Genomic DNA, 21173 nt, shown 5'->3' on the forward strand with positions numbered 1-21173 from the left:
AAGGTTTTGGAATAGGTAGTGAACGTACTCAATGATTTTATATTTAGTACCTACAATGTTTTATTTTTGCTTTTATTCCTGCCAGTTTGGTAGATTTTTTTTTCTTTGGTAACACTTTTAAAAACAAAGTGTACCATAGACGGACTACCTCTATAATGTCACATAGCAAAAATAACTTGATTTACCTATTTCTTATCTTCTATTTTACTATCAATGTTAAAAAATACCACAATTATGTATAAAATATTTTTCATATTGCTCATAATATATTTTTTTGTGAAACGTTTATTTATTTTGACGTCAACGTGCAATGGCAACTGTAATGAACATTAATATGCTAGTCTGTGGTCATGCGCGCGTTATTCAATTGAGTTGCTTGGCAACGCGATAATAATCCTAAAAGCACAGTTGTATTTGGCCGATTTTCGTAGTAGGATGGTGTCCTGATGAATTATAAATCGTTTTCCGTCATACGTGTATCAAATCAATTATTAGCTGTACAAAAAAATCGAATTCCTGATTAAAATGGATTGATGAATAAAAATAATCAGCTTTGACTGCAGAATAACTCGTTAGTGAAATTAAATTGTACAAATATTAGCAATGTGCTTACGAACATTAAACTTTCCAAACAGCATGGTCAAAATTAATATTCAATTAATATTTTTTAATTACATCGTGTTTGTGTTTGCTGACGACTATGAAAATGACGACAAACGTGAGTAACTAATAATTCTTCATGCACTTGCACTATGTTTATTTTATGAATTTAAAGCGGCCAATAATTATAAAAAAACACTCCTTAAACTTTCCTTTTAATTCACATATAGTAATTAATCAAACCCCAAAAAGATTAAAAGGGGAGATTTGAGTTTCTAAACGATAGTAAGTAGGTACTATAAAAACATAGTATTAGAGTAAGGATAGGGAATTTAAGACTTCATTCATTTTGAGTAGGTACCTAGGTTAGTTTCCTAGATACCGTTAAATCGCCTGTATAGACATAAACATACTTCTATAGACTATAATTTCTTATTTCTTAAATTTTATTAGTTTACGTAGAGTTACAATATATCAGTCTAAGATCGGTACAAATCTACGTTAATTAATTTATTATTGACAGGTAGATTGATGCACGATAAAGTTGTTTTTTCAGGTATAACTGGCCAGAAATAGACCGGGTGCCTTATTTTTAATACTTCTTAAAATTAGATAGATAATGAAACACGTTTTCAGCAGCTAGATAACTGTTTTATGTAGTTTCCGCGTGTTTTCCTTTAGCGATGAATATCGATTTTGATCTAAGTTCCCTGTGATGCATATTACCTATGCATTAAATAATGAGTAGCAATAATTAGGTATAAACACAACTTATCCGAATTAGTCTTCCTGGTCTATAGTCTGACAACTTAGTACAAGACAACACCCTTGTGTGCAAGGTGCTCTATCTACTAATGAATGTAGGTAATCAACGTTCAGAGTTGATAACATTAGTGACCCATTATAATCTAGATAAACCTTGCATGCCAAGGCTCTCTACATGGTTACTGGACTATACCTGCTTAAGTTCACAAACGTCAGCTCAACCTCGTTATGAGAAAAGATGTACAAGTGCCTTTAAACAATCATTCACCTTTCTTAGTTCATTGAGCCCTAATTATGTACGGGCACAATTTTATCCATAATGCACGTACAATGACAAAGACAATTATAATTATAATCAATCAAAGCACAGGTAACATGAGGTTCAGCCGAGCGCGTCCCGCGCTTCCGTTGTCGCATGGAACACAAAAGCAGCGCGCGCGCAGAGCTCCGCGTAACCACCGCCATTACTCTGCTATTATATGCCTTTTTGTTAGTTTTTTATGTGGACACGAATTCTGGTTACCGACAGGATGTGTGCTCTAAAATTCTACAGACCTACATGACTCAACGTGGGAGGTGAATGAAAATTACTGCGTACTTCTCTGAGGGTCAGCGTTTAATGAATTCTCTTGTTGATTGTGGAATGTTAGGGCGAGTACAAAACCACTGTACTAATTTAAGTTTTTAACGGATTAAAGGGCTGGCATTATATGCCAGACTTTTGCGCATTGAATGACTTTGAGGCTAGGTTCATGATACAATTGAATTATCCAGCCTTAATAACTGGATGAAAGTATTTCCTGACTGAACAGAAGTGGAGAAATTAGTAGAAAATAGCTTTACAGAAAATCAGTAGGCCTGAATTAGACGTTTCAAGGAAGATGGAACTCAGTATTAATACGCCGATACAAATACAATCTCGATACAAATTTTCGTGACAATGATGTCGGAAATAAAAGGAGAATATCAAACTTTGTTCTACTTCGGGAAAATATAATAGTTTTACAAAACAAGGCAGTCCACCATCCGTGTCGTGACTGCCACGATAAAATCGGTGCCAACCGGTGCAGCGGACGTTTTTCGCGTTTTCCGCCGTTACGCTAATATTTCACGAGTTCAGTCTCTTGCAATTTTTCTATAAGCACATTAATGTTGAAATTATTGTGCCAATTTCCTACCAAATGTCCCTGAAGACGATGAATTACTTATTTTGTTGTTAACTGAGTAAAATTCGGCGGAAGCTTTGATGGGAACAGTCTTAAAATTAAGACAAATTTTAATACTTTCGTAATTTTAAACCTGTATCCAGGAAACTTAAATGCAAACATTAATTTATAATAAAACCCAACATTATAGTATGCATGCATAATATTATTATACGAGGTAAACAAACAGACGCTCCGGCTTCATTAACATATAGGTATAATGGCGAAAGATAAACATCCACATTTCGGTATAAAGTACGTTATAGATAGGTGTAGTATTGAGGAAATGCGTTTCGTATCGTATAAACTCTGGAGCATGGTACGGGTTGGCGCTAATCCCGATGTTATTAGGTGATACGCAAGTCATGAGCGGAATGCGATGTCACCAAATTGCTTTTAAATAAGGTGCACTTCATAAAGTATTTAGTTGAATGGATATTTACTCCACACTAAGCCTTCCTTAAAAGGGTTATTACGTACATATATACGTTTAGCCAATAATATTTTCACATTTCATAGTCATGTTTTTCTGAACTGTAAATAGGTACATAATAGCCCAGATTGTATGAACAGTGTTGCAGGTACTTGAACTCTTTTGAGCTGTATCGTTGTGTACCAGCTGTTCTGTTGCACTCTATAATGCACTCTGCGTCTAATTCCGCGTTATTCATGCATGCATCATAAATTGTTTAAATCGCTTAAACTGTTGCATTTAAAGGCATACCGAGACAAGCTCAAAACTCAAAACCGCTGTCACCCTAATATTGTGGCACACAAAAAACCCGAAGTAACTTTCAGTTACAGGGAGGGCCAACAAACTGTAAACCTCATTTATTCGGCAGATCACGCGATGTTACAAAACTTGTACGTGTTTGTCGACCTGTCAACAACCCAGTAACGGAACTGACTTCAACTGACTGCCTTTTTGACTCGATGCACAACAACACTACGATTCCTTCACGAAATCTAGATGCGACTTATTGCATACTTTTACAATCCAGTTTTGCTATCGTCATTCTTATGCAAATGCTTTCTACGCTAAAATTCTTCTGCTATGAAATTCTCGGCTGCTGCTGAAATTGGTTTTTCATGCCTTTGAATACCTACTTTATGAGTGCAGTCAAGTCGACGTAAAGCGAAGATCGTATAAATTTTTATCAAAAATATTTCGAGTAGATATTGAATGTCCCTATCGAATAAGATGAGAAAATAACATCGCAGAATTGCGCTATATTTTAGTTTCACATATTGCAGATAAAAAAATACACAGCTCAGCGTTTTTATTATCAAACAAACCTCTAAATTCCGACCAAACAAACGAATTGTACTCGTATTTTAACATATCAATAATTCCGTCGGGTAACAATTTCCACTGGCCATTACCTAATGGTTCGTTATCTATATCAATCTAATAATGATAGCAACACAAACATGAACTTTCCTATACGCAGCTATATTCTATAGATTTTATATGTATAGAGGTATTTGTCTACCCTATAAGGGATATACATCGTGCATTTTGACCTTCGAAATGTAACAAAATAACGTGACTAAGCAGTCACAGTGTTGTTTTCAATTTTACGTTATTTCAAATTACTCATTATACTTACGTAATTGGGTATCCAAAATTCTTCACTTAAACCGAAGATTTCATTGTGCACTATTTACCTCTAAACACATAAATAGGTCACAAAACATACCTACTTATACCCGAGCAAGCATCTAAACATATAAACATACAATTCACTTAAGCCATATACGTAGGTAGTTAGGTACTAACTAGTTATTGAGAATTTAGAAACATTAATCATAAGAAATATGTAGTACTTAATGCTATGACACTTTATTCACGTTTTCGGAAGGTGGATCGATTGAAAAACAAGTTCAGAGAACTAACTGATGATTTTTATGACTCACCAGTATTTAATATTTAGTACTATTAATAGGATTGATTCAGGGCTTACCGTGGACTTATTGAGTAAACTTTACTAGGCCCAACTGAATTTCGACATTCACGAATGACGAGTGAGGGCGCGTTCCCACTATGTCGTGACGACAGATAATCGTGTAGTTCAAATGTCGTCTAGCTGTTCCCATTACAACGACTGTTTGACGTCAAAAACTGTTATCGTGTAGTGACTGTCGTATTACGGCAGTCGCTGTATGGTTTGCACATCATTAGCAAGCTATAAATCTAACGATTTTTTATCGTTTTACGACTGTCGTGCTAGCCGTCCCCACTGTCACGATAATCTGTCGTCACTGCAAAAAAATGTAGTGGGAACGCGCCCTGAGCGAAACAATCGCTGACATCTGTTTCATTTTAAAATCATGGCATTTTGGTGGATTCGGAAATTAAACACTGGTTATACAACTACTATTAATTTAAGAATAATTTTTAACCGAAATTGGAACAAATCTACAATATTTTGACCCAATTTTCCAACACGTCACCGACCATAGAAATCTGTTTTCTATGTAAGCGACAATCATCGCACAACTACTAAAACCATTTGCCAAAAAAAACACTGCATAGGTAGGTAGGTAAAAGTGGACAACCAAAAAAGCCTCTTACACAATTCCTTGTCCTCCAGTCTACATGCTGGTATCTCCAGACCAGCATCAGCGCACTCCTCGTCTGGAAGACTTCTTCTGGACGGGGTCAGGGGACGGGCCGCCTCCACCGCCGGACCCGCCACTTCCAGCACCGGTACAACCAACCACACCAGTCGTCAGGACAACAACGGTCCTCGCCACTGTGTATCTGGACTCATATCCGCCGCAGGTTTGTAACTAGGTTAATTCTTTATTATATGAAGGAAATGTACAAAAGTATTTCATTATTCGCCGTATTTACTAATGGTTTTCTCTTTCTATCTTCATGTAAAACAGTTATATAATATTGCGTGTGCGTAAGTATAGTTAAATACACACAAATATGTAAGTATTTATTGTCACAAAAGAAGTCATCAAGAATCCACCAACATACCTAATTCCTTCACAGTACATGGCTCACGATAAGGGACAAAGGGTTTCAAAGATTCAAAGTTAAGTAACATTAACACGGGCTAACACATTTTTGTGATTTAACATGGGATATTTCCGACAGAAATCTAAAAATATTATACACAAACCAGGGATGGCTCCGCGAAGCTCCCTCGTCTCCCTAAGGGAATGATAATTAAGCAATAAATTTCAAAAGCCGCCCTTTACGTAGACACAGTAAACAGTGACATTGTGTTTCTTCTGGCTTTGTTTTAATGGCCTGAAATCATGCATTGTTTTCAGTGTGATTTTAAAATTATTTATGCAACAGAACATGGCATTCTTTCTTTTATAGGGTTGATAATTTCAGTGCCTGCAACTGCTTTTTTGAAAATCAAGTCGAATAATTTATTTAGTCTAGAATCGTACACAGAATTGATATGTTTCCCCTCATAGGTCCCCTTTTTTAGGATTATGTGCAGGCAATCTTCGATTTTACACAAGGAGAAGTAAAATGCAATTTTTTAACTATAAGAAGTCGAAATTAACTGTTAAGAAAAGAACCCTACAGATGTCACAACTATGTATGAAGTACTTTTTCTATTTGATATCTCTCAGGCAGTGACAGACAGATCAACGGGCGAGTGCGTGCTCAATTGCGGAGAGCCGAGCGTGCCAGGTAGCCTCGAGCCCGAGATCCCCGAGGACCGAAGGTACTGGCTGCTCACTGTCATACAGGGCTCCACTCCAGATAGCCTGCAATTGAGACTCGCTAGGTTGTACCAGAAGGCTTTCTTGAGGTAACCAATAACTTTTAACCGCTTTCGGTACATCTTTAGCTTCTTCGCTAATACTAACTAGGTATCAGTGTCGCCAAACAACTTGAGTGAGCACAGATAAATGTTTCAAAAACAAACTGAATGTAGACCCAGTGCGGAAGACTTTCGGGTGGCTATTCTACCAATCGGGCGATCAAATCTCACTAGCGGACTCATGGACTTTAGCATCGTTCATTATAATCAAGAGAAATTGTTCAAGTTGTTTGGTGGCACCTATAATCATTGACATATTTTTGGTTTTTGGAAGCACCTTTTGGAAACTGGATCATTCGTAAAGCTTGCATCAGCTTGACTTTAATAACGACAACTATAAACACCTTGAGATATTGTACATTTATTTCAGGCAACAAGAACGGCATCTCGGTATAATCAAGTCTTTAGACGCGCCGCCAGCTCGGAAGAAGCATGACGTACATTCTTTTGTAGTGAATAAAGACAATAACAGTCCTATAAGCTCTCAGAGTTCTAACACTCCGTTCAAATATTTAGATATCGATAGTTCCATGGTCACTCCTGTGGAGGCAACTAGCGTAATAGTTAGAGAATCTAAACATGTTTTAAATTCTTCTTCTTTATATCCAGTGAACATAGAATTGTTTTCTGTAGATAGTGTCAGTACGTTAATCAATGCAGAAATAAAAGCTACTAAATTGAATGAAGTAGAATCGTGGATATTAGCTACTCCTACTGTTATTCTTAGGAAGAGAGAAGTCTCTGATAGGGAAGAACTAGAAGATATGAGAGAAGATTTGATAGATATACCTTTAGAATCTGAAGGTAGTGATTCCAATGATACGCAGCTGTTCAAAAGGGAGATTTTAAAGCCGGAACAACAGCCACCCGTACAAGTCCACATACAAAATATAACCGAGGTAAATATTTTGAAATAAATAAACTTTTCTATATTAAATTTTGAAAGTTAATTAGATTCTGTCAGTCATTTGTGAGTGGTGAAACCGTAGAATAATGATGTCATCTAAAAATAGAATCCAACGCTGAATATGTTTTGATTATTTTAGATCACGGAAGTAATGTCCAATAAAAAACAGTATTCTGATTCACAATACAATATTTCGTTCTCATGTTGACTTTATATGATTAACTTTTAAAGTTTCGAGAATAACTATCAAGATACTCCCTTCTAGAATTCGCAAATCCTCGAGGACTGTTAATAGATACAAATCCAGGCCTATTACATTTAGAAATTCCGTAATCAACTCAGCTCGTCTCCTCACAAACTAGAAATAGCTTAGCCAAAAAAACAATTAATATGGGCTTGAACCAAATTGCAGCATATATTGATCACGCTGTAATAAGGTCAACTAACCAAACCATAATTTAACCACCTTCTAAAACTATCGTTTACCAAACACTTTCTGTCTTGCAGTCTCCAGAAACGGGTAGTGTTCAGATAGTGTACGTGGTGTTAGTTGGCGGGAGGGCCGTGCCAGCCGCCGTGGCTGCGAGGGACATGCGCCTAGTGAGGGATGCTGAGGTCGCAAGAGAACTCGGTGCTGTTGTCACTACGAAGGCCGAGCGTGAGTATGCTATTTTTTGGACTTAGGGCGCGTTCCTACTATGTCGTAACGAGTAGTATATCGTTGGACGACTGTCGTCTTTAGCTGTTCCCATTATGACGGTCGTTTGTCGTCAAATTTTTTTATCGTTTAGTGACTGTTGTATCTAGCAGTCCCTACTGTCACGATAATCTGTCGTCACTGAAAAAATGTCGTAGGCGACAGTAAGTCGTGTCGTTCTATATGTGAACACCTCCATTTAAACACATTCGTGAGCCACACACTTGAAACTACACGATTATCTGTCGTCACGACATAGTGGGAACGCGCCCTTATTCGGTCAACTGACAAAACTATCTTTTGTTACTCACTGCCTTTACAATGAAAAAATCAGGTCTACTCTGGACTGTAAAACGAACGTTAAGTAAGCCTTCTGTGCGAGAACCGACATTAATTTTTTTCATTATGTCCAGTTTGGTTTAACTTCAATGATGATTATATTATGGTGCAAATTACGATAATTTTGATCATGTTGTTAACAAATTGCTCGAGTACCTAATTGTTGGATCCGCTTCTAAATGGATTTTTTTACCTATTAGCAGCATCATTATCATATTTAAACAGACCTTTGTTATTACAGATCATGTCAATTTATTACAGATGCATCATTAATTACTCTCAAATTAGTCAAGAGTCCATCAGATTCCATGCCATATCTTGTTGTAAATGCATTTACTTTTCAGCAGCGTATTTGAAGACGGCCGAGGGTCTGGAAGGCGAGGCGGGGGGCGGGGTGCATGGTACTGAACTATGGGCTCTGGCTGTTGGTGCCACTATAGCAATCCTTCTGCTTTTAGTGCTACTGGCGTTACTGTGTTTTGCACATAGGTAAGTTAGTAGAGTCCACCATTTAACAAGGTTAGTCCACCAAATTGTACTTGACCTAAAGTGGACTCTGGAGTTCTCTCCCTTATTCTGAATTAAGAACGTACTTTATACAAAAGCTAGTAGTCTTGAAGGTGTCACCGTTAACTTTAGCTTTCTCCTTAGTTATTTAATTAGTGTCTTACAATACAAATATCAGACCATATTTGGAAGTCAAATCACGCCTTTGAATATTTTTAGGAAAAAGGCCATGAAATCTGCAGCTTCTCTTCGTGCTTACCGCAATGAGCTGATGAGAGAAGCTGAGAGAAACCAATTGAAACAAGTTCACGAGGAGAAAGACGGAAGGGTATGTAAAGCTTAAAATAAATTAAATATCTTTAAACTTCAGCTTTAACTCGCAAATCTAAAATAACTATTGGTATAAAAAAAAAATCAAGTCAGTACCATAAAAATCATATCATAAAAACCAGATTCATCATAAGTAGCAAGTATGATTTGAACCTATTAAAAAGTTAAGCCACATTTACCCCCGGTTTCTGAGTACATTTAGCGTTAGTTTATCTATTCAATTGCGTTTTTTTTATATGAGTTTTAAAAATATTGAATAGATAAACCACCGCTAACTGTACCCCAGAAACCGGGGGTTAGTCAGGCATTTAATTTCGTAATTAAGGTACGGTAAAGCAACTAAATTATGCAATGTCCATTTGAATGAACTACATTTTTCTCATGCCATCTCAAAGCGCCTACTACTCAACTAACAATATGTACCAAACCTGTAGTTGTATTCTATGTATTGTGTTATGTAGTGCTAGTATTGTACAATGTTCATTGATGCTCTACAGCTGATCAGCGTGGTATCTCCTAGTAGGACGAGGCCGAGTAGTACTCTACTACCGGTTTATAGAGCTGCTAGCGCCGCTTCTAGGCAAGTATCTTATATCTGTTTTAATTTGTAAGCATTGCCAAAGTTTGATAGGGAGCAACTTCTCGCTTTAAAATATTAGAGTTTTATAACAGTTGACCTATTGTAATTTTCTGATTAGATATTTCTATATAACTGAACTAGAAATTTCTGTCATGATTTTCCTAACACAGTTACAAAAGACTTGAGAAAGAAATTCCTGTAAAACTTCAGAACACACTTTTTATTTGTTGTAGAATAAGCTCTTGGTGTGGGTGAACTGAACTGTCCTGTATATACCCGATATACTCTCTGGCCTAATCCCTTTACATACTGAGAAGAAAAAGAGAACATCTTTATTCTTATATTCATTCTGAATCTAATCTATGTTTAGTTCATCAACGACATCGTCAGGAGTATCAGAAGTTGCGACGGCTTTCCGTCGCAGACAAAAGAAGCCACATGCTCTCAGAATGCCACAAAAGAAAAGAGGTGAGCAGAACTGTAAAAAAATGATTAGGAAGCTCCGTTGTCAATAGATAAAAACAGAATAAAAACATTTTGACCAATCCAGATTATTTACTAAGAGCTGAAGGACTACATACTCTTAAAAAAATAATTATTATCTTTTCTACTAATTAAAAACTTTGTTGTAAACTCTTTGTTTTAATCCCAGTGGGTACTACTGACAGTTTGCTGGAAGCAGCAGGACTGGACAGTTCTGACAGCGGCCAGCCGTCTGTGCCGCAGACACCCACCTCGTATCTCTCCATGCCTTCTGTGAATGCTTTCCCAAGGTAAACTTGTACATGGATAGAAATAATATTTGTTATTTAAAATACCTTTGGTGCTTTCTTCTAACACACAAATTACTGGTGTTTTGCAACATTTGTGCTATAAAATCTGTGCAGAATCATTTCATTTTCTGACGCAACATAATGCAGCCAGTTTGAAGGCCGGAAAAATAGGCTACGACGATTATTAAATTTTCCAAATAACACAAAAAATCTCATTATTACATATTTAGGGGTTATATACATAAAATCACGCCTTTTTCCCATAAAGAACGCCACTAGCTACGAACCCTACAAACTTCTCTTGCTCCATTCACATCACCTTACATAGAGATTTTGATACTCAACAATTAAACCATATTTATCTTCCAGAGGCAACGTAGTAGAGCCACTCTCCCGTATCTTAGAGCCGGTGTCAGTCCGTCACTTAGACATAGACTCTCCGCCCAGTTCGCCTAAGAAGGGCAAAGATCTAAGTAAAGGCAAAGACGTGGTGCCGAGGCGACAGATGGCGTCACAACTAGTCAGATTGGGCAGCATTGACAAAGATCCGGGGGTTATAGGGCCTTTGGTGTGGGATCTACATTGCCAGAGGATTAAAGATGGTGAGTTTCTTTCAATAGTGGTCTATTTTGAGTGTGAGTGACCTCTTTTTGATAAGTATTTGGTCACGTTATGATCTTATTTCAGCTCTTATTTGATTTTCAATGTATAAATCTGTTTTTAATAATTTTGGTATTCATTTTCATAAAATTTGGTACCGTTAGGGTCTCATCCTGTTGTCTGTGTCGATTTAGTTTCACCTATTTGCCTGATTTTTAGTTTCACCTTATCAAGTTTCTATCAAAAGTCGATTGTAATCCAGTCTCAAGTAGTCTCAACTTGATCGGAATTTTATATAATTACACTAAATCAGAAAAAGGTCTTTTACCATTTTGTTGCCGAATGATGGCAGAGAGTTTCAACTATTAATCTATTTTAAACGTAGTACACCTATCCCTTACGTACAATTGTTAGTGACAAATAATATTGCATGTTACCTCAGCATCCAAGCCATCAAGTCCAGCCAAGTCAACGGGCTCAGCTCGCAAGGACGCGGGTCCTTCCCGCATGAGACAGCGGTTCAACGAGCTGATGGACGATGCCTTCACTCTGTTCGGCAGTGTCGGTTCTAGTCCCAACTCACACGACACTTACACTGTGGACAATGAGAAAGACTCCAGGGAAAAGAAAGGTAATGTAAAAAACAGAGGTACAAGGTTATACCCGAAAGTGTAGGTAGATGCGTGGGAAATATACCCACATTTACCATATTGTCATATTATACTGGGTATATGTAAAGCGCAATACACATTGAGCCCGCCGGGCCGCCGACATATGTCGGCAACTTTTTGTTGGCGGTATAGTTGGCGGCTTCACTTATTACAAGTCGGAAAATTTGGTCGGCGGCATGTCGGCGGCTTGAGATAAGAAATTTATTTGGCAGTCAGTGATTGCCCCGTGTCGATAAAGGTTGTGTGGTTGTGCGATATAATTTTGATGGTGTATCTTCGATAATTCAGTACATAGAAATAATTTTAAAAATGGACGATGGCAGTGATCTGTTGATAGCAGCTTGTGGAATGTCACTACAGGTCGAGCGTCGCCGGGCAACTGAGTGCAGGCGTACTCAAGCCGATTCTTTTCGTACAGGCCGCCGGGTTGTGTCGCCGGGCTTTGTCGGCGGCCCGGCGGGCTCAATGTGTATTGCGCTTGACTAGATTTTGGGTTACCGATATAACCGAAAATCCAAAAGCATTATGCTCGATCCAGTAGACCGCAGAAAGAGACATGATGTTGAGAGATATGTTGGGAGATGAGAAATGCAGAGGCGCTTTCATACCTTTAACTGTTATCGGAAAGTACCTATTTTTTTTTTTTTATGTCACATGCATAATTCTATTGCCATATGTGCACGAAACGTGCATGCTCACTGATTTTTTTTCAGACAGCATTTAATTGTAAATTTTTTATCATTAAATACTGTAAAACAACGATTTTTTTCGATTCCATTAAAAACTAAATGATATTACTACTTTAGATTCAAGTTCCGGCGACCAGTTAGCTCAGGCACGTAATGACAACGTGCGTCTCCCTGGATCACCGTACACCGCTATGGACACAGTTCGAGGGCGATCAGCAGGTCCTGGCCCTGGGTAATATATAACTACATATCGCACTAATAATACAATAGTGATGTAACTCAAAATACATCGACATTACTACAACTTGGCTTAACACACACACGCTATAACCATACCGTTTTTTGTTGTTCATTAGTAACAAGATAATGTCTTTTATTTCATTTTCAAAACACAAAGCGCATTTAATTTACTTGTACCCGTAATAGGATAATGATAAACAAGTTATTCGTCGATTCCGAATAAAATAGTATTTTGAGTTACAACACTATATCGTTAGTGCGATATATTTGTCCTAATCTATACATTTATCAAGATACCATTACCAACATCGTAAACTAATAATAAAAATCTTTATGAAATGTTCTCCAGTCGCCCAGTGACGAGCGCCGAGCCTCCCCCTCCGGCGGAAGGTGGTCGCCCTCGCACGTCGTTCACGCGCACCGCGGCCGAGCGCAGGGTGCCGCCCCCCGCCCGGGCCTGGGGACATACTCCACCACAGGTAACTGCACATGCTGAACTGACTACAACCAACTAACTGTCTATACCACTACTGTTTTTATAATAAACTTGTGAGCTCTGATATACAGTGTTTTGTCACTTTCAATTTTGAAACTGCATATGCATAAAAAAAGACAAAACACTGCATAATTAATCAGAGTTTATACAACGTTTATTAGTAAGACAGCTAGACTAAACATGGTATGTGTCAACAGAATATTGTTTATTAACTACGATTTTCTGTTCACCTCCACCGTACATTTAATAACATACAATACTAACTACTGTGTTACTTCTACTCATTTACCTAATCACTAACAATAACAAACTAACATTTTTAACACTACAGAGATTGCCACAATTAACCAGACTAGACACAAAGAAAACTCTCCAATGAACACGAAATTTTGCACACAGCAATGGGACGACAACACGATGATAATTTAACAGTCCCTAGGTGGTCGGCCCGTCGTCAACCCCGCGCTGATCGCGGCGGAGGCTCGCCTGGCGCCCGACGACCCCGCGCTGCCGCTCATATCCGCCATCAAGACAGAGATACAGCGCATCAGGGAGACGGCACACAAACCTAACACGTAAACAGCCAAATTGATCATCACTAGAATAAGTAGTAGAATTTATTATAAGAATTATTGCATTGTCGCAATTAACGTTCATTCTATTTTTAGAAGACAACATTCAGTGGAATGCTGTGTAATGTTTTGTCAGTAGTTATTATGAAGTGTAGATTGTGTGGGAATGTATGAGATGTAAGTCTAATCGTAAGTGCAATCGAGATGGTATTGTTAATTGAATCTCAATTTATTACTGCCAATTTATAGAAGATTTTTATTGATTTATTATGCAGTTAATTGTATCATTTACTTTGTTATATATTTTATTAACGTTTTGTCTTGTAATTCATTTTTATATTTACTTTTGTTGTGTTCAAACTTGGGTAAATAATTGCCAATTGTTGCGATCACAGAAGTGCACTTAACATTATATAATTTAGGTAAAATAATGTTTGATGCCAATTATTGTAGTGATCAACTAATCTACCTGATGTTTTGGGATCTGTGTTTATGAAATCTTTTTAATAAACATTTTTATGTATTATAATTTAGTATTATTTAATTCTAGTAAAATAAAAGGCAGAAGAATATTATAAGTGCATATTTATTTTGTACTTAAATCGCGTTATAAAAGTTCCTCAGTATTAGTCTAGTATTTCTTACATAAAATATTTACATACATACAAGAATCACCTGGACACTTTCTAACCAGACGCGAATCAGAACACCTCTTTGGCTTTAAATTAAACATGTTAATTGCATTATTAAAAATTAATTGAGAAAAAATATTGCAAATATAATTTTAGGTAAAAAAAGCATTTCCACAACCAACATTATTTTACTTCAACAATAAAGATATAAATAAAAACTGTAATTTCGGAATAAACGGTTAACAAATTCCGATAAGTATAAACATTGTCATCTGAACGTATCCAAAGTGACCTAGCCTCTAATATACAAAATTTATATTATTCATCAGCCTTTATGAATAATTTCTTTATATTATTTTTGATAACATATTATGCATAATTTATAGTAACATACAGATTTAGAAAATGGACTGGGCACATTGCAAAAGGCAACATGAAATTTAGAATGGCACTGAATACATGCCTACGTTTTACTTTCAAGTTAGAATATATGTTCGTGAAGGCCTCAAATATCACTGTTATGTGATAATTTATTGTGATTTGCGTAATGTCTCCACGATTCATGATTTACAATCTTAGTCCCCAACATCCAGTGCGCTGATAACTGGTCACGAATGAGTGTATACATGCGTCAGCAATACATGTTCCAACATCGTTTGTTGCTGACGAAGAGTTCTAGTCAGTAGTTATAACACGAAGAACGGCACAGTCATCACTATCTTCTCCGAGGTCGATCTGATGCTATGTGGACTGCAATGATTGCTGTGGTGCAAGCCGTCTCCATTGCGTTGGTCCTTGCTCTGAAGTTTCGTCTTCCTATAATTCAGAATAAAAGGTTTATTATTATATTTTATTTATTTATTTTGTCGATTGGCTAGTGGACAACCTAGTATCAAGATTGTTCAAACCGCTCGAAAGATTTGACATGACTTAACGACTGTTTTCTTTATGGAAAACCACCGGGAAAGACTTTTAACGAGCCCTCCAAAGCACGAAGACGCCCAGTTGAAATACCACTAAGCGGTCACCCATTAATGGAACGACCGCGCTAAGCATTCCTTAACCTACAGATCGTTTTACCGGCCAGTGAGCGCAATTAGCTACGAGAGCCGATAATGACAGGTTTGCAAATTGTAATTACCTGTATGATCGTGATCGAGACTGTATCTGGTTTGATGTCTTCCAGCATTTTCGGTACATTCGACATGTGTTCAGAATCATCCATGCTTCCGTTCCTGCAAACAAAAATAGAATAATAAAATCTCAAACAACAGATATAAAAGATACAGGTCTCATAACTGTAACTCGGAAGTACTCAGAACCATACACTCATGAAGAAAATTAAAGTATCTGTCTATACTTATAAAATAACTAAGATTTTCCCAGTGTTTACAGTGATACCCATAATACTAAACATAAACAAAGTCTGTAAACATAAACAATGTGACCAAGATCATCTATAAAATGGCTACAAGACTAACAACAGATAGAGGAGAGGTTTGCTTGGCTACAAAATAGTATTTTATTCTAAAAATTTTAATGTCCTTGGAGCAAAAGTACAAAGTACATTTACATTAAAATTTATGTGCGTTTTAAATCTAGATGGCATGAATAATATTACATTTATGCTCGTGACTACATACGCGTGCATCTATAATATTTTAAGCATATGTTCAATCATCAAGTCTATTATTTTTTCAATTTTCCGCCATGCCATTCAATTGTTTTATGTTATGACTTTCTGACATGTCCCTATTATAATTTGTACAATGCCTAGTTCTTTTAACGTTTAGCTTCACAACACAGGCGATAGGTGGGGTGGAGCTATAATGCTTAACTTAGCCATTATTTTTATATTTTGTGTTAGCGGTATGTATTACTTTCTAATTCTACTTTGTCTATGTATTTTTATGTAATACATTTGTAGCAGCACTACTACAAACTGTTTACAACTTATTATCAATCAAGTCATAGAACAGTCTCGAATGTGACAGACAAAAGAGACTTATTAAGCTTATAACAAATATAATTTTGCTTTTAGTTTGCGCTGACGACTACAACACAGCGATTCGAGATTATCAAAGACTTCAGCAGCAATTAAAGCGGAGCGAAATAAAGAAATTTAAACCACCCGGTTTATTTGAATACAGACAGTATAGACACATCATTCCAGTTTACGTAATCAAGAGAGCCTCAAAACCTTTAGCGCGAACAGAAAACAAAGAAAATGATAATATTGAAGATTTGTTTGACAAAAACGGAATGTTGTTTCTCACGCAACCGAACGACTATAAAGATGTCTCAAAATATCATTTGATGAATCAAAAAGCGAAAATAAATAATAAATATAGTTTACTTGAAGGTAAAGTAGCAAGGCGAAAGAATAGAAATCACAATATCATAAATAACAGATACGCTATTTTAAATTATGTCAATGACCAACTGAACGATAAACTGTATAAAAAACTGAACAGAATAGGCCCGAGAACTAAGCCAAAACAGACGGCTAAACCAGTATCGGGCGGGTCGAAATACAATTTTGATGACTTTGCTGGTAGACATTATTAGTTAAACAATTAAAATACATCAATAAAATGAATTATGAGTTTGTTTTGCACCCGAACTTGAGATAAGAATATTATAAATTTGTTAGATTAGAAAATTCACTACACAGTTTCTACTTAGTACAGTCTGGTTCATGTAAATAATGCAATAACAGGTATTTACATTACATTCAAACCCAAAACCGTCAAATAAGAATCCATTGGTCTGTGCCCTAAAGTGCTTAATCTCTATTTGTTGTATCCAAGATACTAAGATACTTTTAACCCGAGGAAATAGTTCCTTGCAAAATAAAGAGCAAAAGCTACTTATTAAATATATATAAAACTTACTTTCTGCTTCCTGAGTGGAATCTGCCACCTTCGCCCCTTATTCTGTTCATTGCATGTCTGTGTCTCGATTCATGCAAATATTTCTGAAATTAAAATAATTATTAAATTAATACGAAATATCGAAAACAAATCGAATATTTTTTATCTCATCTTATCTGATTTACGACACTCAACTATCAATAACTGAGCAGCTATCGAGATAGTACATAATTGTAAAAAAAACTATCACCGCGCTTAGTAGGAACCAATCTTTCATAGAGATTATAAATGTAGTTTCCCAACTTTAGAAAAACTACAGTTATCAATTACTTCAAAGAGCATAAAGTCAAATAGAACTTTATGTACTTTACAGAGCTTTAAGTTCTGAAAAACATATCCTTTTGTGAACCACATACATAACTTAACAACAAATTTATTCATCAACTCTGAACTGCAATGGGTACATCCCACTGGTGGTCTTAGATTCAAGATAAATAAAAAATATTGTGGGCCAACTCACACACAGTCATTTGATTCCAAACTAAGCAGAGTTGTACCATGGTAACCAAATAACTGATAGATATTAGTTACTAGTGTATACTCACAGGTCTTTCTTTAGGTATCTTGCCAAGTTCATGCAGCTTAGCTCTAGCGGCACGTCTCTTCAGTATACGCTTGTATTGCCTCGCGTTCACGTACAATAGCGGCTCCTCATCGGACCCGGCCGCAGACGAGCTCGCGCCTTCCGATACCGATGCACTTGTACTGGCTGAATTGTTCGCACCACCATTTACCATCTGTAATTCAGATTGTTGACGATGTTATTAAAGATTATATCATATTATTATGTAAAAACGAAACAGTAATAGTATGTAAACAGGGTTTTATCACAGAGTCCAATTATAACCCGACATTTATCTCACTGCTATTATCACAAAGTTAAGCATAAACGACAGAAATTAATATTTTGTCTGCCTGTTTTATCGAAGAGTGTTCTAAGTAATTGTTCAACAACAGTCAACATGCGCCACCCATACTTTTACGAGAGATTTTTAATAAACTTGTATTTCTGAAACATTTATTGAAGGCATGCAAAGTCCCCAACTTGCACTTGGCCAGTGTGGTGGACTCAAAGCCTAACCCCTCCCTCATTACGGGAGGAGACCCTTGCCCAGCAGTGAAACATTAATGGGTTAATTAATCAATTAATTATTTCTGAAATCTAATTTAATTTAATAATATAAGTATAGTAAAATCTCACCATAACAATATTAGGTTGGTTTACAATCTGTTGTGCCTGCACCGCATTACCGACGCCAGCGACCTGAACTAAGTTGCCATTCAAATTGATCACTGAAATCAAGGACAAATTTAATATTATTAATACATAGTTCAACTAATACTTATTAATATTTTCCTGGATAAAATTAGTACAATAATGTACATAAAATTGCCTTTTATGTTCACAACTGTGTATTTTCTTGCCATTTTTACTAAAGTTATATCCAAATGTTTCTAAGATCCATTTGGAACTATGAAGAATGTGTTGGGTGAGTAACGGAAAAAAATATTAAGTTGCATGTATTTTGGGTGTAGTGTCTTTGCTAGAGAATATTCTGATATGAAGTAATAAACTAAAGTGCTAAAAGTACCTGCAGGTTGGTGTATGATCTGATGCTGGTCTATTGTAGGCTGTGCACTGGCCGCAACTGGCTGGTATATGAAAGTCTGTCCATCTGCTGTCTGAACAAGTTGCATGGCTTGAACATTCCCACTGGCTGAAATATCAAGTTTATTATCAGAAAGCTAGTCTAACATAACAATTTGTGGCAATAACTATCACTTACTTTAAAAGTTAAAGAAAACTTTGTTAGGACACCTGGCATGGTTAAGTTAATTAAATAAAGTAGTTCTTGGAGAATGCAATGTTCCCATTTTCTTAGCTCAACTTAGCCATTGTTGGATTTAAGAATAACACACCTTTCTAAGTAGAAAGTCTACATAATGTTTTGTATATAACAACAACATAAAACTTAACATAAACCTTAATGTATAGTAATATATAATCTGGCGATTTTAAGAGATCACTCACTAGGCCTGGTACAATGACTATTTTTTCTAGTATATTTGATAAATAAAAAAAATTGCATACTACATACCTTGTATATTAGATATAGGCAGCACCTGTAACTGTTGCAACTGCTGGCCGTTAGGTGCAGCTACCTGAAAATATTAAAAGAACAATTTATTGAAATATCTTAATAGAAATACAATAAAATAATTGTATGAATTCTCGTCACATAGAATAAAAATAATGCCTGCTTTCAGTCCAGGAAAAATATCAATAAAAATATAGGTAATATAAGAAAAACTAAATTACTAACTACAGTCAAATTAATAGATAATTACATAATATAATTAATATACTTAGGTCAAATACTACTACCTGGATTTGTGGTGTTCCAAGCTGATAGCATGGGTGATAGAAATTGCAAGTTTAGTCACAGATTATTTCAATTTATTTAATTTCGATGTGTTTAATGTCAGTAAAATTTTTTTGCCTACCATTATGAGAAGATTTTTATTTATGTATTTATGGAACACATCAATAAAAGAGAGTAGACAATAAATTCATCTAAATCTGTTTTAACAAATACTAGCTATTCACGGCTGATTACAGTGTTAAGTATAAAAGAAAACAGCAATATTATTTACTCAGTTTCAGGTTCTTTTTTAAAGTTAAATCAAAACACAGTTGATTCATAACTACCTGTATGGCAGGTGCAGTGGAGGGTACAGCATGTACCACTATCTGTTGTCCATTGGGCCCTTGTATCATATGCGGTGTGTTGTTCATCTGCAGCACTTGCAGCTGCTGTCCGTTTATAGTCATCACTTGAGCCCCGTCCGAGCTCTGAATCTGTGCATGCTCCATTTTGCTTTAACTAGAAGAAACATTTTTAAACTGTTTAATATTCAGATGCAGGATTGTTTTTAATTATTATGCTAATTATTGCTATCTAGAAATTAAAAATATTTTTAATTGTTTTGGGTATTCCTATTATAGACTTGCTTATTCTAAGTTTCCGAATACCAGTATAGCTGATATTGAGAGTTACAGTAATATAAACACATGATAATACGTCGCACTTGTAGATAAGAGCGAAGGTTGATACGATAGCACTGCCGAGACTTCGCCGAGACATGATAGTTTGCAAATTAGCCGCACTCCGAGATGGTCTATCTGGCCCCTAAATAAGAGAAGACTTCACTCACCAATTATCTTGAATACTTGTCACTAATTTAAAACATTTTGAGGAAAATGTAGTTTTAACAACTTGTAACTTCACCGCAAGGAAAATTCAACACGTCACAACTTACGAGGCCAAGGAAAGCAACGTAATCAAAATGGCTGCTTTTTCACGTAATTCCGTCCGACATTGTACAAATAATTGAGAGAAATCTTAATGTTTTCATGTTCTTCCAGATAAATAACAATACATCCATCTCGAGAGGATATTCGGCGAAAATAAATTGTTAACTTACATTGGGTCCTCACTGGTTTTTCGATGATTGGTTGACAAAAGATAGACCAATGGCCGAAGTCAATGATCGCAAGAACGCAGTAGATTGGTTCGGCGCATTACCACTCCCAAAGAAGCGCGCTCACTCAGCTATCCAATCGTTCACGTAATTAATACATTGTCTATGGTCGAAATTAGCCTATCTCTGAGAACTTGTAGTTTGTAGCTAGTTTAATATTTTTAATAACTTCTGTAGAAACTGTATTTACATTTTAAAACAGGCAAGCATCTGAATAAGATATTTTTTTATTGTAGGCTTCATTACTTGAAATTCTATAACATTTGAGAGTTTGTCATGGAAGATAAGGGTTTTTTA

At 36.2% G+C, this 21173-nt stretch overlaps 2 protein-coding genes across 9 annotated transcripts; one reads left to right on the top strand and one right to left on the bottom strand.

Moving 5' to 3' along the window:
- Positions 1-367: 367 nt before the first annotated feature.
- LOC142980550 (uncharacterized) lies at positions 368-14280 on the top strand. 5 transcript variants are annotated; one of them, XM_076125993.1, is made up of 15 exons: positions 368-718; positions 5165-5355; positions 6174-6355; positions 6738-7266; positions 7782-7932; positions 8655-8799; positions 9037-9145; positions 9645-9727; positions 10098-10195; positions 10380-10500; positions 10870-11102; positions 11543-11731; positions 12578-12692; positions 13050-13179; positions 13629-14280. In XM_076125993.1, exons 1-15 carry the CDS (start codon positions 604-606, stop codon positions 13773-13775), a joined length of 2538 nt encoding a protein of 845 aa, XP_075982108.1. In that variant the 5' UTR covers positions 368-603; the 3' UTR covers positions 13776-14280. The 5 variants fall into 5 exon arrangements, with proteins under 5 accessions (XP_075982108.1, XP_075982112.1, XP_075982109.1 ...); XM_076125997.1 differs by having other exon boundaries at positions 13636-14280; XM_076125994.1 differs by having other exon boundaries at positions 8658-8799.
- A 56-nt stretch (positions 14281-14336) lies between these two features.
- On the bottom strand, positions 14337-20952 carry LOC142980591 (nuclear transcription factor Y subunit alpha-like). 4 transcript variants are annotated; one of them, XM_076126055.1, is made up of 10 exons: positions 20820-20952; positions 20044-20218; positions 19717-19740; positions 19433-19496; positions 18926-19051; positions 18535-18626; positions 17879-18070; positions 17295-17377; positions 15542-15635; positions 14337-15216 (listed from the first exon to the last, which is right to left on the bottom strand). In XM_076126055.1, exons 2-10 carry the CDS (start codon positions 20206-20208, stop codon positions 15142-15144), a joined length of 915 nt encoding a protein of 304 aa, XP_075982170.1. In that variant the 5' UTR covers positions 20209-20218; positions 20820-20952; the 3' UTR covers positions 14337-15141. The 4 variants fall into 4 exon arrangements, with proteins under 4 accessions (XP_075982170.1, XP_075982172.1, XP_075982171.1 ...); XM_076126057.1 differs by lacking the exon at positions 20820-20952 and adding an exon at positions 20655-20804; XM_076126056.1 differs by lacking the exon at positions 20820-20952 and adding an exon at positions 20550-20789.
- Positions 20953-21173: the final 221 nt, after the last annotated feature.

This window comes from Anticarsia gemmatalis, chromosome 18 (genome assembly GCF_050436995.1).
Source record: "Anticarsia gemmatalis isolate Benzon Research Colony breed Stoneville strain chromosome 18, ilAntGemm2 primary, whole genome shotgun sequence".
In the NCBI taxonomy this organism is placed as follows: Eukaryota; Metazoa; Arthropoda; class Insecta; order Lepidoptera; family Erebidae; genus Anticarsia; species Anticarsia gemmatalis.